Raw genomic sequence first — 18742 nt, 5'->3', positions numbered from 1 at the left:
TCCTCATCTGTGAAATGGGGATAAAATCAGCTCCCTATTCTAGGGTACAGTCAGAACTCAGTGGATTAGGTCTTAGGGTCTGTGAGTGGGGTTGTGAGGTGTGGGTGGGAGTCAGGCCTCTTTACAAACCCTGTAGTCCCTATAGCTTCATTGTCTGGCCTCTGATATCAGTTTCATAATTGAACCCCTGTGAGAATGTAATCTTCAAACACTATGGAAGAGGAGGCAATATGACTCCTCCATGGAGATGCTGAGGATTTGCTCACACTGGGTTTGGGCTCCTCCACATCCTCTCACAGGCAGGGTCTCTACTACAGGTGGGAGCAGCCAGTCTTCGGCCCTGCAAGGCCCCCTTCAGCAATCTGAGCTGGGCATTATCATCCAACTGACCTTCATATTCCATAGATTCCCCACAGGCCAGGTTACTATGACTTGGCTTTAAAAAGACCAGAGGCTACTAGAGATCAGTGTCCACCCTCGAGGAGAAACCTAGAATGTGACCAGCAGTGTTCTCATTCTGCAGGGTGATGATGGGCACACCCTTCTCTACCAGTCAAGCAGAGATCCACACTGGTTTCCCAGGAAACCATCAGTCTGGACATTTTCAGGAGATGTAATGTAGAGTTAGGCTGTGATGTCTCTGAACTTGTTTCCTCATCTGAAAAACGGGACATCCCTCACTTGTGGCAAGGATACCATACTTTACAATGGTAAAGTACTCAGTGTATAAAGTATTTGTATTAACCACACAGAAGTGGTGATTATTAGTCATTCTTATTAACTATTCACATCACCCCTCAGAATTCAGTCTCCTTTCCCATTTTTAAAATGGAGATAAAATAACATACCAATTTAATATCAACATTTTGAAATTAATGTATATGAAGAGGATATAAAGATTATTGTGAACTTTAAATTTTAGGGACTATGATGTCTTAGGTCATTAGTCATGCCTGGGTAAAGACTTTATATTCATTCTGATTTTTGGTTGAATTTCTGGCCTATATTGGTGCTTAGTAGGTCTGTAATTCACTGAGGTCATAAGGTATCATGCCTAAAGAGCATCTTAGTGATCATCCCTCTGCTTATGACCCTAAAATCCTGAGAAAGCAAGTGAGGGGTCCAAGGTTGCACAGCACTAATATTAATTATGTACATATCAGACTTGAAAGTTTATAAAATATTTTCCCCTTCATTTTGTGTGCTATTATCACTTCATTCTTATGGATAAGAATCATATCTCAAGTCAGCCCAGCACTGGGTCAGCAAAATACATTTGAATGGGTTAACTTATTTAATGTGTATTACTGCCCTATTTTGTTTGTCCCATTCACTTCCAGAAGGAATTCGATTCAAGAAGTGAAGGCTGCCTGAGATTGTAAAGTAGGTGGATGAGTGAACATTGACATGAATTCAGGCTTTAGACGGTGCTGTTTAGCAGTTATGGTACCTCTTGCTTGATACTTAAGGTCTCTCAGCTGTGGTATGTTTGACTGTAAGTTGAAGAATTATAGTTCAGGGGGTCTTCCTTATATGAATATTTATTAAATAAACACTATGTGTTAGGACAGTTGTATAGAGAGGCAAATATTGTCAAAAACACAGATTTTCACAAATGAATTGATCACCTATGAAGTTAGCCCCTGTTCAACAATGCCTGTATCTCAGGTTGGGTTTCCCATGACAGAAATAACTCATGGGTCTCTTTATTTGGGTTTCCTAAAAAGCGGAGCCTAAAACTAGGTCTTGCATGTAGGTGATTGGAAGGTAATCCATTGGAACGGGGATAAGACATATGGAAAGTGAGAGAGGGAATGAGGGAAACCCCTAAATGGGTGAATTATTGAATTGGGTATCCCTGTGGACAACTGAGGCTAAATGCCACTGAGGACCCTCTAAGGAACTGTGTAGACTATTTCTTAGGATTGTCCCATGGAGAAGAGAGACTTGAATGTGCCTGGACAGGCTTGTTTCATGGGTGTGGAGAAATCCCCAGGCAGAGGAGCCTCATGGAGGAAGTGGTTTAGGAAACTGAGTTGGGACATGGCATCACCCAGCTCTGCTGCTCTGAGATCAGGTGGATTCAAGAGGTGGTAGGGAGCCCAGAAACCCTCTGCTTTAGGATTTTAATGATGGGTAGCAAATTTTAGACCATACTGTGTAATTAGAATCCCACACCCATCACAAAGCAAAATCAGAGATTTGGCAAAGTGTATTTCAAGAAGTTGATGCAAATGATGCTGGGGAAATGCTGGGATCATAGGTTGTCTTCTGAGCATTTAAAGATGGAAAAAGAAGAAAAATTATCTATGATACCAATGACCTCTGAGCACTAGAAAAGAGAACATTTTGATTAAAAGAGGCCTCTGTGAAATGTGATAGAACACTCAAATAATTTCAAAGACACAACCCCAGTGTTCACTGCAGCACTACTTAAAATAGCTAGGTCATGGAAGCAGTCTAGATGTCCATCAACAGATGAATGAATAAAGAAGTGTGGTACACATATACAATGGAATATTACTCAGCCATTAAAATGAATGAATTTGAGTCAGTTCTTATTGTTATTGTTTAGTCGCTAAGTCGAGGATGAGATGGCTGGATGACATCACCAACTCGACGGACATGAGTTTGAGTGAACTCCAGGAGTTGGTGATAGACAGGGAGGCCTGGCGTGCTGCGATTCATGGGGTCGCAGAGTCGGACATGACTGAGCAACAGAACTGAACTGAAGTCGTGTCAGATTCTTTGCAACCCCATGGACTGCATGTTTTAAGTTTCATATGAATGCTATCAGACTGTATACAGCATTTATTTTTCATACTTCACAAAGTTTATGGGATTTGTTTATACCGATGTATGTAGCTCCATTTTATTAATCTCCACTGCTCTACAGATTCTATTGTTAAATGTATATCACAATGTATTGATTCTTCTTGTCATAGATATTGAAGTTTGTTTTGCTAGTACAATTTGACACAACTATTCTTATCTTTGCTTCCTTGGCACATATAGGAGAGTCCCTTTTCCTCTGGTGTGGTACCTAAAGTGGACTGTTGGTATCGTTGGTGCTTTTGTTATAAAAGAAGAAAAGGATTTCAATTCATGATCAAGGTTTGCTCTTTCCATTGATGGCTCACTGTATTGTGTGGGTGTGTGTGTGTGTGTGTCTGTGTGTGCGTGTCTATTATAGTTGGGGATTGGGATCTTATCTTTTTCTTCCATAATGATAAATTATCCAGCACTCACTGATCTACACTGCCACATTGCTGTGTATCAGGTTTCCATAAATTTCTTATTCTTTCAGTAAGGTTTTTATTCCACTGACCTGTTTGTCTATCTCTCTGACCAAACTACACTGTTGTAGTTAGAGATGCTTTATAATAAGTTTTGATACTTCTATTGGGCAAATCTTCCTATTTTTGCTTGTTGGAGAAGGGGAGAAAAGATAGGGGGTTCAGGAGGGAGTGGAGAGTTGTATGCCTAAGGCCAATTCATATTGATGTATGTCAAAACTCATCACAATATTGTAAAGTAATTATTCTTCAACTAAAATTTAAAAAACTGCTGTGGCTATTTTATTTTACTTTATTTTCTGCTTTTAAAAATTGAAGTATAGTTGGTTTGCAGTATTATGTTAATTAGAGATTGAAGAGTTTTATAGGTTTTATTCCACTTAAAGTTATTACAAAATAATGATTATATTTCCTTACACTATACAAAATATCTGTGTTGCTTATTTATACTATACATGGTAGTATGTACCTCTTAATTTCATAACCTTACCTTGCCCCTAACCCCTTCATTTTACTCACTGGTAATTACTAATTTGTTCTCTATATCTATGAGACTGTTTCTATTTTGTTATATATTTTCATATGTTTTCTGTTTTAGAGTGCAGATATAAGTGATAACTAGAGTACTTGTCCTACTCTGTCTCACAGATTTGACTAAGCATAATACCCTGCAGGTCAATTCACACTGTTGTTGCAAATGGCAGAAGTTCATTATTTTTAATTGCTGAGTAATATTCCATTGTATACATTTTCTTTATCCATTCCATATCTAAGCTGTTATGAATAATGCTGATGATCATTCATGTGCATTTTTTTTAAATAGTGTTTTTGTTTTCTTTGGATAGAATCCAATTGCTGGGTCATATGATAGCTTCATTTTTCATTTTCTGAGGAACCTCCATACTGTTTTCCATAGTGGCTACATAAATGTACAATCCCACCAACACTGCATGAGGTTTCCCTTTTCTTCCCATCCTTACCAATATTTGTTATTTGTAAAATTTTGATGATAGCCATTTTGAGAGGTGTCAGGTGATATCTTGCTGTGGTTTTAGTTGCATTTCTCAGATGATTGCAGTATTGAGCATCTTTTCATGTGCCTGTTGACCATCTATATGTCTTCTTTGGAGAAATGTCTACTCAGGACTTCCTCTCATTTTTAATAAGGCTTTTTTGTTATTGAGTTTTATGATTTATTTTTATATATTAGGTATGACCCCTTATTGGTCATATAATTTGCAAAATATCTTTTTCCACTCAGTAGTTTGCCTTTTCATTTTGCTGTGCAAAGCTTTAATTTTAATTAGGTCACATTTGTTTACATTTGCTTTTGTTTCTTTCTTCTTAGGAGAAAGATAAAAAGAAGTATTTCTACAGATAATGTGAAAGAGGATTCTGCCTTTGTTCTCTTCTGTAATTTTTATGGTTTCCTGTTTTACATTTAGTTCTTTAATCAAGTTACAGTTTATTTTTGTGTATGGTAGGTAGAATTGTTCTCATTTTATTCTTTTAAATGTAGCTTTCCAGTTTTTTCCAGCCCCATTTATTGAAGAGACTGCCTTTTCACCAGTGTATACTCTTGCATTTCATGTCATAGATTAATTGACCATAAATGTGTTGGCTTATGTCTGCGCTCTCTATTGTTACACCAAACTATATGCCTGCTTTATGCTAGTACCATGCTATTTTGATTACTGTAACTTTGTAGTATATTCTGACAGAAGAAGATTTGGTACCTTCAGCTTTTTCCTTTTTAGCAAGATTATTTTGTGAATTCAGGGTCCTTTGTGGTTCCATATAGATTTTGTAATTTGTATGAAAACACAAAGGCACTGAATAGCCAAAGCAATCTTGAGGAGGAATAATGGAGGTGTAGAAATCAAGCTTCCTGACTTCAGACTATACTACAAAGCTACAGTCATCAAGACAGTATGGTACTGGCACAAAAGCAGAAACATAGACTAATGGAACAAAATAGAAAGCCCAGAGATAAACCCATGCACCTATGGGCACCTTATCTTTGACAAAGGAGGAAAAGTATGCAGTGAAGAAAGGACAGCCTCTTCAATCAATGGTTCTGGGAAAATTGGACCGCTACATGTAAAATAATGAAACTAGAACACTTCTAACATCATACATAAAAACAAGCTCAAAGTGGATTGAAAACTTAGCTCTTAGATGAAAACGTAGACAGTACACTCTTTGACAAAAATAGCACCAGGGTCCTCTGTGAACTATCTCCTAGAGTAACTGAAAGAAAAGCAAAATAAAAAAATGGGAACTAATTGAATTTAAAAGCTTTTGTACAGCAAAGGAATCAATAAACAAGATGAAAATAAACAAGATGAAAATTTTCTCTCAGAATGGGAGAAAATACCTGCAAATGAAGAAATTGACAAAATATTAAACTCCAAAATATATAAGCAACTCATACAGCTCAATATCAGAAAAGCAAAAAACCCACTCAAAAAATGGGCATAAGACCTACACAGACATTCCTCCCAGAAAGACATACAGATGTCTAATAAACACGTGAAAAACTGCTCGACTTTGCTTATCATTAAGAAGTTTCTCCTCCTTGGAAGAAAAGCTATGACCAACCTAGACAGCATATTAAAAAGCAGAGACATTACTTTGTCAACAAAGGTCCATCTAGTCAAAGCTATGGTTTTTCCAGTAGTCATGTATGGATGTGAGTTGGACTATAAAGAAAGCTGAGCACAGAAGAATTGATGCTTTTGAACTGTGGTGTTGGAGAAGACTCTTGAGAGTCCCTTGAACTGCAAGGAGATCAAAACAGTCCGTCCTAAAAGAAATCAGTTCTGAATATTCACTGGAAGGACTGATGTTGAAGCTGAAACTCCAATACTTGAGCCATCTGATGTGAAGAACGGACTCATTGGAAAAGACCCTGATGCTGGGGAAGATTGAAGGCAGGAGGAGAAGGGGATGACAGAAGATGCCATGGTTTGATGGCGTCACCAACTTGATGGATATGAGTTTGAGCAAGCTCCAGGAGTTGGTGATGGACAGAGAAGCCTTGTGTGCTGCAGTCCATGGGGTTGCAAAGAGTCGGACCTGACTGAGCATCTGGATTGAATGACTGAGCTGACTGAAGAGGTCTTAAATGGGATTATTTTCTTGTTTTCCTTTTCTGACCATTCATTGTTGCTGTATAGAAACAGATTTCTGCATATTAATCTTGTATTCTGAAATCTTACTGAGTTCATTTTTAAGCTCTAATATTTTTTGTGGAGATTTTATGATTATTTGTAAGTAGTATGTCATCTGAAAATTGTGACAGTTTTATTTCTTCCCTCTCAAACTTCCAATACTAGATTAAATAGAATTGGTAACAGCAGGCATCCTAATCTTATTCCTGAACTTAGTGTGAAGGCTTTCTGCTTTTTACCATTGAGCATGATGTTAGCTGTTGGTTTGTCATAAATGGCCTTTATTTTGTTGAGATATATTCCTCTATACCAACTTTGATGAGAGTTTTTATCAGGAATGGATGTTGGATTTTGCCAAAGACCTTTTCTGTGACTGTTAGATGATTATGTGATTTTTTTCATCCCAGTTGTTAATGTGATATGTTGCATTGATTGATTTATGAATATTGAACGATGGGATAACTCTCACCTGATCATGATATGTGATTTTATTTTGTATATTGTTGAATCAGTTTGCTGATATTTTGTTGAGTATTTTTAAATATATATTCATCAGGTATATTGGGCTCTAATGTTCTTTTTTTGTATTGTGTTTGTCTGATTTTAGTGTTGGGGTAATTGTGGCCTCATAGAATAACTTTGAAGTATTCTATCCTCTTCAATTTGTGAAATAGATTGAGATGGATAGCATTAAACCTTTTTTGTAGTTTTGATAGAATTCCCCTGTGAAGCCATCAGGTCCTGGCCTTTAAGTATGCTGGGAATTGTTAAATTACAACAGCAATTTCACTACTTATGATCTGTGTTCAGATTATTTCTTCTTGATTCAGTCTTGGAAGGATGTATATTTCCAGAAACTTGTCCATTTCTTCTACTTTGTAAAAATTGTTGGTATAATTTTTCTAGTATTTTCTTTTTTTTTTTTTTTTGTATTTTTGTAATATCAGTTGCTATTTCTCTGTCATTTCTTATTTTGTTTATTTCAAGCCACTCTCTTTTCTTCTTAGTGAGCCTGGCTAAATGTTTATTAACTTCGTTTATCTTTTCAAATAACCAGCTCTCAAAAAACCAGGTTTCATTTATCTTTTCTAGTGTATTTTGTCTCTTTTATCTATATCCATTCCGATCTTTATTATTTTCTTCCTTCTTCTGACTTTTCGTCTCGTCTATTCTCCCTGTTCTAATTCATTTAGATGGTAGATTAGGTTGTTTATTTAAGATTTTCCTTGTTTCTTGAGGTAGGCCTGTATCACTATAAGCTTTCCTCTTCAAACTACTTTTGCTGCATCACATAGATTTTGAAAAGTGTCATTCTGGATTTTCATTTGTCTCGTGATATCTTCTGATTTCCTCTTTGATTTTTTTCTTTGACCATTGGTTTTCTAGTATCATGTGTTTTAGTCTCCATGTGTTTGTTCTTTTGCATTTCTCTCCCTGTAATTGATTTCTACTTTCATACCATTGTGGTCAGAAAAAATAGTTGATCTAATTTCTATCCTCTTAAATGTACCGTGACTTGAATTTTGGCCTAACATGCAAACTATCTTGGAGAATGTTGCATGTATGCTTGAAAAGGTGTATATTCTACTACTTTATAGTATATATCTATTAATTCCAACCAGTCTACTCTGTCATTTAAGACCACCTTATTGATTTACTCTTGGATAATTTATACATTGATGTAAGGGGTCTTCAAGTCCCCTACTATTGCTGTATTATTGCCAACTTCTCCTTTAATGTCTGTTAATATTTGCTATATATTTAGATGCTTCTGTATTAGGTATATATATGTTAATGAGTTTAATAGCCTCCTCTTATATTGATCATTTTACCATTATATAATGCCTCATTTGTCTTTTGTATGCTGCTGCTACTGCTAAGTCGCTTCAGTCGTGTCCAACTTTGTATGACCCCATAGACGGCAGCCCACCAGGCCCCACCGTCCCTGGGATTCTCCATGCAAGAACACTGGAGTGGGTTGCCATTTCCTTCTCCAATGCATGAAAGTGAAAAGTGAAAGTGAAGTCGCCCAGTCGTGTCCGACTTTTAGTGACCCCATGGACTGCAGCCCACCAGGCTCCTCCATCCATGGGATTTTCCAGGCAAGAGTACTGGACTGGGGTGCCCTTGCCTTCGTCTTTTGTATAGCCTTGCTTTAAAGTCTATTTTTTCTGATATGAGTATTAGTATACCTGTTTTATTGGCATTTCCATTTGTATGACATCACTTTTTCATCTCCTCAGTTTCAGTCTCCTAATGCATTTTCATGAAAAACTATTTTAGATTTATTGCTTGATTGCATTGAATTTATATATGAATTTGGAAATATTGAAAATTTTCCAATATTGAGTTCTCTCATTCATGGATATAATATGCCTCTGTTTATTTAGTTTTTCAAATGATTCTAAATTCACAATTTTACAGTTGTTTTTACCACGAATGGTCTTATTCATCTCTAGTTAAAGCTGTCTTCAATACTTTCTAGCTTATGGAATCTTTAAAAATTATTATTAATGCTTTCAGTAGTTTTGACTATAAGATTGTATTTGATGTAGATCATCAATGTTTTGTCCAGCAAGCTTGAAAGTTATTAGCATTGCTGAACAGTAAGGGCATTCTTTTTACGTGTAACTCTATTGACATCAACCCAATCATCTTTATATTTATTAAAGTTTCATATGCAGGTAGTTTATGAGTCCAGTAGTTCTACAAGTTATACATATGAAAACTGGAGTCTCTCTAACCTCCTGCCATTCTCCACCTCTGAGACAAAACCACTTTCAACTCTTTAAACTGATGATTTTAGGTTTCACTGCCAAATGTCACATGGTATGCTTACTGATACTTCTTGATTTTTTTCACTCTTAGGCATTATTTATAGACATCCCAGTGTGGAAGATGAGGATGCAGTGTTCTGTTACTCCTGACCTATGCTACATATGCACATATTATTCCTTATTACTCTAATATAATTATAATTTTGGATAGCTTAGTAGTGTCCATGTTATTATTACTATGAGATTATTATTTATAGTTGAGTTTGTAACACTCTTAATTTTGGTTTATGTTGATCCTTTTTTGTGTATGTATAACCACCACTATGGGCAGGCTGCAGAACATTCCATAGCCACAGAGTCTCCCGTGTGCTAGCATGACAAACTGACACACATCCCCACCAAATCAAACCTCTGCCAAATGCCATTCAGTTATATATATATATATATATATAAAATTTTGATAATGTTGTGCAAGTGGAGTGATACTTTGAGACTGGCTTTGTTCAGTCAACATAATGCTTTCGAGAGACAAAGCTGTACTCGTATATAACTCATTTTTTTTGTACTGCTGAATAGTATTTCCTCATGTAGAAAGGTTGTTAAACTCTTCCCTTTTATTAGACATTTTGATTTTTCCACTGCTTTGACTCAAAAAGAAACGTTTTAAAACATTTGTGCACAGATTTTGTATGGACAGAGTTTTCACTCCTCTGAGATAAATGCCTGGAAGTATAATTTCTGAGTCATATAATCTACTTCTTCTCCCAAAAGAAGGGGAAAATGATTCCCTTTTTGGATGCTGGCCGTACCAGTCTAGGTCCACATTGCACTTTGCAATTGGGCTAAATTTCACTAGCGACATCAATAAAGGTTTGGAATAGGAAATCATTTCAGGTGCTGATCTGGTTCCATCCCAAAATAGAGAAGGTCCTGGTGAACCCTCTTCCTTTTTCCAGCAAACAGCATGTCTTTGCTGAGGCAAGTACAGAAGGAGACCACAAACCAGTCACATCCTAGGGTCCTGGGCTTGTGTCTTTAGGACATCGACCATAATCACAGATACTCTTGGGATATGTGAGTTTGCCTGGTGCTTTTCAAAGAAGGGTCACCATGAATGGGGCAAGGCACCCAGAGGAGAAAGCAGAGACCCCAGGTAGGGAGGAAGCATTATTTCTGCTAGGCTTGTCCAATCTCTCTGAAAACACAAAATTCATAACTTGTACCTATGTTTTTTCCCCGAGTCCTATTTCATTGTCTAGAAACAGGAACTACAAGAATCCAGAAGCAGATAACTTTCTCATAGACATTTTACCCCATCATAGGCACTTCCTTTTATATAATGGTAGGTGGAGCTTTTCTCTTCTCCACAGAGCACAGAAATTCAAGTTCTCCCAACTGACACGTCTGGACAGAGCAGCTCCGCAGGCCTCCACAATGACATTCTCTGCCTGCTATTTCTGGCCGCCTCCTTCTTGCCTGTTGCTTACTCTACTCCTGGGACTCACAGGTGAGCATTGCTTAGAGTAGAATCCCCTCTCCCTGTCCCCTGGACTTTCCCCCTGTCCCTGTGCTTTTAAGGTCTCCATGTAAACATGGGTATGCTACCCGAGGCAGTCACAGAAGGCCAAAGGCTGGGCCTTATCTGAGAGCATGAAATCAGGGATCTGAGTTTTCTCTGTAGATCCATCATATGCAGCTGGTTACCAGAGGCTTCCAAACAGAGGATGTTTCAAACTCTAACAGCTTTGTGCATATTTACTTAACTAAACATCCCTCACAACATCCCTGTGTGATAACTATTACTCCAATTGTAAATGGAGAAATTGAAGCACAGAGTAACTTGTCCAATGTCACCTATCTAAAGCAGTGGAGCACAGGATTCAAATCCAGGCTGTCCAGCTCCAGAGTTGATTCTCTGAATAATATTGTGCTGCTCAGCTTCTCAGAAGAGCCCAATTGCAGAAATATCAGAAAATACCAAGAAGCAAACAATATATTAGTCATCACCCATCATGCCACTCAGAGAAGAGTTCAAATTTTTCAGTATATTGCATGGGTCCTATGCAATGACATTTTAACTGAGATTTTAATATGTGTTATAATTTCTTTTAATGCTCAAAACAGCTTGTACATTAGATTGCTAGCGTACTTTTTAATACATGTTTGTGGGTGAATGTGTTTATGTGTGTGTATGTGCGTGTATGTATGTGTGGGTATGAGGAAGTGTTTCCAGACACGTGGTATTTCAAGAAGACTTTTTCTGTTCTTCCCCTTAAAACATTTTTCAATCTACATGGAAGGTTCAGTTTTTGAGGTCTTTAGCAACATCTCTCCTTTTCTACTTCTCTATAAATCTACCCCTTACCCTCACTCAAATTCTTAAGAAAACTTTTCTCTTGGTTAAAGGGTAGAATTTCCTGCGTTGTTATCTTAGTCTCTGCTTCCATGCTGGATAGACGTGAGGAGGAAAGGAGGGATAAAAGACACAAGAATCTTGCCTATATCACCTATATATTCATATCCATATCTATAATTATAACCATATCCATATCTATAACATATATATATATACAGACACATATACATATATATATATATATATATATATATATATATATATATATATATAAAATCTAATGCTATCTGAAGCTTCCATGCCTCAGGAAAGCTAATGAGTAATAACTATTCATTTTATTGACCACTCAGCATGTGCCAGGCAATGCTGGAAATGCCCACAGCATTTACTCATGTGATCATTATATCCAAGCTAGATCCTCTTGTGAACCCCTACCTTAAAGATAAGGAAACTGAGCAAGGAATGTTCAAGGTTACTCAGTTCAAGGTACCTGATAAAGGTGTGATTTGAACTCAAGCAACCTGGTAGTTGAGCTCATGAGTTTAACCATGGCTCTTCTTGATACTGTGTTATTTTTCCATCCTATGATATTTCTGCAGCTTCTGCTAATGGGTGTGGAGAAGTATGGAGTATGGGAAAGAAGGTTTGTGGTTTTCTTCTCCTGGGCTCTTCTTTCTCCTGTATAAACGCAAATTTCTTTTGTTTTTCATAAACTGATCTACGTGGACAACTCAACTTCTGATATACTAATAATTTCCAGAGAAATGTCCACTTAAAATAGAATTCAGTGTCTCATGGAGATGTCACAGTGGGCAATTCAAACAACATATATTTTTTGGATACTTTCTATGTTGCAGGAAGGAACTTGGGGTACTTTGGTGACTAAAAGAGACTAAGAAGTTGTCTTCATGGATATTTAGCTTAGTGGAAGAAATGGCAATAAACAATAGACTTATACTTAATTAAATAACATAGTATGTTAGAAAGTGATAAGTGTTTTAAAAGAGTAGCTAGATAACAAATTGGGAGAATATGTTGGGTGCAATGTATTTCAAGCCTGGTAATCTTGGGTGGGCATCTCTGAGAAGGGGAATTGTGAGCAAAGTTGAAAAGAAAATTCTGAAGTGAGCCATGTGGTTATCCGGTGGAGGAGACTTCCTGACAGGGAGCAGCATGTACAAAAGTCCTGAGAGTAGAATCATCCTCCTGTGTTGAAGGATTTGGTTTTGCTGTGAGTGAAATGGTTGCCATTGCAGTTTTTTCTTTTAAGATTTCATTTAGTTTATTGGACACAAACTTTTCCAGGAGCGTGCCCTATTTTATTTATTTATTTTTTAAGGTAGTTTTATTTCAAGTTTTTAAAGGATCTCCATACTGGTCTCCATAGTGACCATGTAAATTTATGTTCCCAGACACAGATATAAAGAACAGACTTTTGGATTCAATGGGAGAAGGTGAGGGTGGGATGATTTGAGAGAAGAGCGTTGAAACATGTACATTGCCATACGTAAAACAGATGAACAGTGCAAATTCGGTGCATGAAATAGGGGACCCAAAGCTGGTGCTCTGGGACAACCCAGAGGGATAGGGTCGGGAGGGAGGTGGGAGGGGGTTCAGGATGGCAGGGACACATGTATACCTGTGGCCAATTCATGTTGATATAAGGCAAGCACCATCACCATATTGTAAAGTAATTATCCTCCAATTAAAATAAATGAATTGTTTTAAAAATTTATATTTCCACTAAGAGTGCAACACCAAGAGTGTTCCCCTTTTCCCACATCCTCTCCAGCATTCGTTGTTTATAGATTTTTTGATGATGGCCAACTTATTGGGATGAGGTAGTTTTGACTTGCATGTATTTAATAATAAGCAATGTTGGGCATTTGTTATGTGTTTCTGAACCATCTTGTATGTCTTTTTTGGAGAAATGTCTCTTTTTATGATACTGAGGTGCATGAGCTGCTTGTAGATTTTGGAGATTAATCCTTTGTCAGTTGCTTCATTTGCAATTATTTTTTTCCCATTCTGAGGATTGTCTTTTCATCTTGTTTATGGTTACATTTGTTGTGTGAAAGCTTTTAAGTTTAATTAGGTCCCTTCGGTCCCATTTGTTTATTTTTTTGTTTCCATTACTCTAGGAAGTGGGTCATAGAGGATCTTGCTGTGATTGATGTCAAAGACTGTACTGCCTATGTTTTCCTCTATGAGTTTTATAGTTTCTCATCTTACATTTATGTTTTAATCTGTTTTGAGTTTATCTTTGTATATGGTATTAGGAGGTGTTCTAATTTCATTCTTTTAAATATAGCTGTCCAGTTTTTCCAGCACCACTTATTGAAGAGACTATCTTTTCTCCGTTGAATATTCTTGCCTCCTTTGTCAAACATAAGGTGTATATAAGTGTGTGGATTAATCTTTGGACTTTCTATCTTGTTCCATTGGTCTATATTTCTGTCTTTGTGTCAGCACCATACTGTCTTGATGATGAGCTTTGAAATACAGTCTGAAGTCAGGAAGGTTGATTCCTCCAGCTCCATTATTCTTGCTCAAGATTACTTTGACTATTCGGGGTATTTGTAGTTTTATATGAATTGTGAATTTTTTTCTAGTTCTATGAAAAAAATGCCAATGGTAATTTGATAGGGATTTCATTGAATCTGAGATTGCTTTGGGTAGTATAGTCATTCTCACAATATTGGTTCTTCCAGTCCAAGAACAATATGAGCATCTATTTATAGTGTTTTTGATTTCTTTCAACAGTGTCTTGTAGTTTTCTGTATACAACTCTTATGTCTCCTTAGGTAGGTTTATTCCTACTTTCAGCCCTCATAGTTTTGAAGAGGGAAGTGACATAATCTGACATGAGTTTTAATTTATTCTACTATTTGATTGAGAGCAGACTATACATAATATAGAAACAAGTACCTGCTGCTGCTGCTAAGTCACTTCAGTTGTGTCTGACTCTGTGAGACCCCATAGATGGCAGCCCACCAGGCTCCCCCATCCCTGGGATTCTCCAGGCAACAATACTGGAGTGGGTTGCCATTTCCTTCTCCAATGCATGAAAGTGAAAAGTGAAAGTGAAGTTGTTCAGTTGTATCCAACTCCTAGTGACCCCATGGATTGCAGCCTACCAGGCTCCTCTGTCCATAGGATTTTCCAGGCAAGAGTACTGAGAAACAAGCAGAGCATTTGAGACAATCACATTCATGCAAAAAAAAAAAAAAAAAAAAATTGTAAAAGTGACTTGCACCTGGGCAGGAGCTAGTAGAGATAAGAGAAAAAAGTCAGATTCCAGATGCATGCTGATGAGGAAGCAACAGAATTTTCTGATGCATAGGATTTGAGGTAGAAGAAAAAGGCTCCAAGGTTTTGAGACTTCTGCATCTGTGTTTTGGTGAAAGTTTTCACTTTTGTCCCAGGTTCCAAGGATTTGTTAACAAAATAAGCTACTCATTGTATACAAATCCAGTAGTCATGTATGAATGTGAGAGTTGGACTATAAAGAAAGCTGAGCGCTGAAGAATCTATGCTTTTGAACTGTGGTGTTGGAGGAGACTCTTGAGAGTGCCTTGGATTGCAAGGAGATCCAACCAGTCCATCCTAAAGGAAATCAGTTCTGAATATTCATTGAAAGGACTGATGCTGAAGCTGAAACTCCAATACTTTGGCCACCTGATGTGAAGAACTGACTCTGGAAAAGACTCTGATGCTGAGAAAGATTGAAGGCAGGAGAAGGGGACGACAGAGGATAAGATGGTTGGATGGCATCACCAACGCGATGGACATGAGTTTTTAGCAAACTCCCAGAGTTGGTGATGGACAGGGAAGCCTGGCTTGCTGCAGTCCATTGGGTCGCAAAGAGTCAGACACGACTAACTGACTGAACTGAACTGAACTGATTAGAGCATTATCTAGCTTACTTTCAATATACTAACATTAAAAAGAGAGAGAGAAATAGCAACAGCAGAGGATACATCAACAAATTGGGTTTTGACCAACATCCAGACTCAAACAGCATTGGGAAGTCCCCATGACACAGCACATCTGGAGTCCCAATTGGGAAAAGGTCCCAGGCAGCATGTCCATTCTGTAAGTGAGAGTTCAAAAATTGCAGTTCGGGATTCCCAGGTATAATCACAGAATGCAAACTGATATCATCATCAATCTGTTAGCAAACTGCAGCTCTGGTTTCATGTTAATGCTTTTTGTCATGTAAAACTTGGAATGTTGAGCCTGTGACTTGGTTAGCCAGGGCCCCTCCAGGGGCTCAACAATTTTAAGATTCTTATCCACGGTGCTACAAGATTTGCACTCACAGCAGGCAAGTCAGGGCACTCACAGTCAGGGCAGTGTCCAGGCAGGTTAGAAGCAAGGCCACAGGCCTGCTCTGCTTTGTCTCTGAAGCTTAAACAAGACTATTTACTTAATTTCCTTAACAATCTGGAAGAAGAAGAGGGGCTCAGCTGAGATACAGAGAATGTGGGGGGAAATTCAGTCCAGTTTTAGATGTTTTAACTGTGAGATGGTTATATCTATACAAAGAACATGATGAGTATATAGTTGGACATTCAATTCAGAGTTCAGAGGAAAGGCCTGGAGCAGAGATATAAATAGAATAATTCTTGATTCACAGATAGTAGTGTTTTTTGTTTTTTTTTAATTCTTTGGCTCCTGACCCTTATTCTCTTCCCTCTCCTCCTCTCCTTCCATTCCTCCCTCCAATGTTCTTTCCTATTTCTTCCAATTTTTATCTTAACAGTTCAACTTCCCTAACCTCAATCTTGTCTAGACTTAAAAACCTAAACCATTTGATGATGTTGGCACATCACGGTACTTACCCTGTAATAGCATGCCCCCTCTTTAGGAGGCATGATTGGTTACAAATAGTGCCTAGGTCCGTATAGTCAAAGCTCCAGTAGTCATATATGGATGTGACAGTTGGACCACAATGAAAGTTGACCACGGAAGAACTGATGCTTTTGAACAGTGGTATTGGAGAAGACTCTTAAAAGTCCCTTGGACAGCAAGGAGACAAACCAGTCAATCCTAAAGGAAATCAGTCCTGAATATTCATTGGAAGGACTGATGCGGAAGCTGAAACTCCAATACTTTGGCCACCTGATGCGAAGAACTGACTCACTGGAAAAGGCCCTGATGCTGGGAAAGATTGAAAGCAGGAGGAGAAGGGGATGACAGAGGATGGGATAATTGGATGGCATCACTGAGTCGATGGACAGGAATTTGAACAAGCTCCGGAAGTTTATGATGGACAGGGAAGCTTGGCATGCTGCAGTCCATGGAATCACAAAGAGTAGGACATGACTGAGTGACTGAATTGAACTGAAGTGAGTGGGTTACCAGCTCACACTCCGCAAAGATGAACCACACATTTTCTACTCAAGGAGTAGGGAAGAAACAGAAAAGAACACAGAATTTGTTTGTGGCACCAAAACATCCTGCTCCTCTGATTTATACCCCTGTAATTAGACCCTTGCCTGTTTAATAGAACATTTCAGATAAGTAATATGTTTGTATTTCTCTGTATCTCCAGAAACTGGGTTGCCGGGGACCAGCCCCGGCTGATCCAGGGTATTCGAAGCGGGGACGGCGTCGGCGACCTATTTATTTAAATATTTTATCAAAGATATAAAGAGTAATAGGATGAGGATAGCTCAGTAAGAAAATTCAGTGGAGAAAAGAGGCTGAGTAGCTTGATTTACGCGGGAGACCAATAAAACTTCAAGACAAGAAGTTTGCACCACTTACGTAGGCCGCAGGCGTCCTTCCGTTCTCCCAAAGGAGAGGAGACACTGAGGCCTCCCCGGTCGGATCTTAGAAGCCCAGGCATAATTAGCAAGCATGGCGGGTTCCGCGCTCCAGATGGAGACTCAGCCAGAATTTGGGAGAGAGAGAGAGACATGGGGAGACCAAGTTTCGGTGAACAAGGCCCGCACTTTATTTTCCAAAATAGTTTTTTATACCTTAAGTTGTGCATAGAGGATAATGGGGGAAGGGGTGGAGTCATGCAAGGACAGCAGTTCCTGGTTCTAATCGAAGCCAGGCTTTCAAACTTATCATATGCAAAAGTTCAGGTGATTTACATCATCTTCTGGCCAGGAGGCCTGTTAACATTTTAAGAAACTTATCTTTCTCTAAAGGTGATTATTCCAAAGTCAGGCACCAGCCTCCAAAAAAGCATTGGACAAAGCTGCATTCCTATAGGGCAAAGGTGAGGTGGGCTCAATCAAGAAAAGAATTAACTCAAGAGTCCAAGGTTACAAACACTGAGGCTACTACTTACATTTCTATACACCCATTATATCAATCAATACAGTGCCAAGGACACAGTAGGTAAGGGGTATGGAGACTTAGCAGCAAACATTGGCTCAATAAGTGAAAAACCCTTCACCAATACAATTTCTAATAAATCTTTTAACTGCTCAAAGGAATCTGTATTTAGACAGTTTAGAACATCTCCTGCCTCTCACAGGAGTTGGGAGGCTCTGAACAATCACATGTGGCCGGAAAAACCTATTCAGGCAGGCTAGAGGATTTCCAAAGGAGTTTGTAGGTTAAACACTGTCACACCCAGGAACTATTAGCTGGAGCTGTAAGCTAACTCTTTTTTCAGAGAGAGGTATTGGGGCACAGCCCCCCGTAAAGTCAGAGGTGTAGGTGAAAGCACAAAGCAGAAAGTAGGCAGACTCTGGTTTTGGGGGTAGATGCTCGAGAATTTCCAGGGGGACTCCTGAGGCTCGATCCCGCCTTTGCGTATGCCGAGCCTCCTTCCTCATGACCTTTGCCACGGGTGGAGCTCGCTCCCCGCACTGGGTAGTTAAGGAGGCAGTGAAATCAATCTGGTAAATTTGCACCTGTAGTAAAATAATTGGCCCCATGGTGACTTGTGTCCCTTTAACTTGTAACTCATTGTCCAAATGTAGTCAGCCACCTGCAATTCTTTTCAAAACATGATTTTGGAATTTGCTGTTTCCTTGCTTGCTTGTCCCCATGGTTCTACCTTCCTATTCACTTGTAGTTTCCTCAAATGTATCAACATTTAGAATCACACATTTATCACTCCTTGGCCTTTTGGCTAAGATCAAGTGTAGAATCACACATTTTATTTTTCCTTGA

General features: G+C 38.4%; 1 protein-coding gene across 1 annotated transcript in view; it reads left to right on the top strand.

Moving 5' to 3' along the window:
• Nucleotides 1-10665: 10665 nt before the first annotated feature.
• Nucleotides 10666-18742, top strand: part of LOC113903306 (tyrosine-protein phosphatase non-receptor type substrate 1-like) — a 39195-nt gene continuing 31118 nt past the window's right edge. Inside the window, exon 1 of the mRNA XM_027559261.1 lies at nucleotides 10666-10753. Coding sequence (XP_027415062.1) covers nucleotides 10681-10753 — 73 coding nt within the window. The 5' untranslated portion in view covers nucleotides 10666-10680. The remainder of the gene's footprint in view (nucleotides 10754-18742) is intronic.

Source organism: Bos indicus x Bos taurus, chromosome 13, assembly GCF_003369695.1.
Source record: "Bos indicus x Bos taurus breed Angus x Brahman F1 hybrid chromosome 13, Bos_hybrid_MaternalHap_v2.0, whole genome shotgun sequence".
Lineage (NCBI taxonomy): Eukaryota > Metazoa > Chordata > Mammalia > Artiodactyla > Bovidae > Bos > Bos indicus x Bos taurus.
This window is presented reverse-complemented; position numbering and strand designations above follow the sequence as displayed.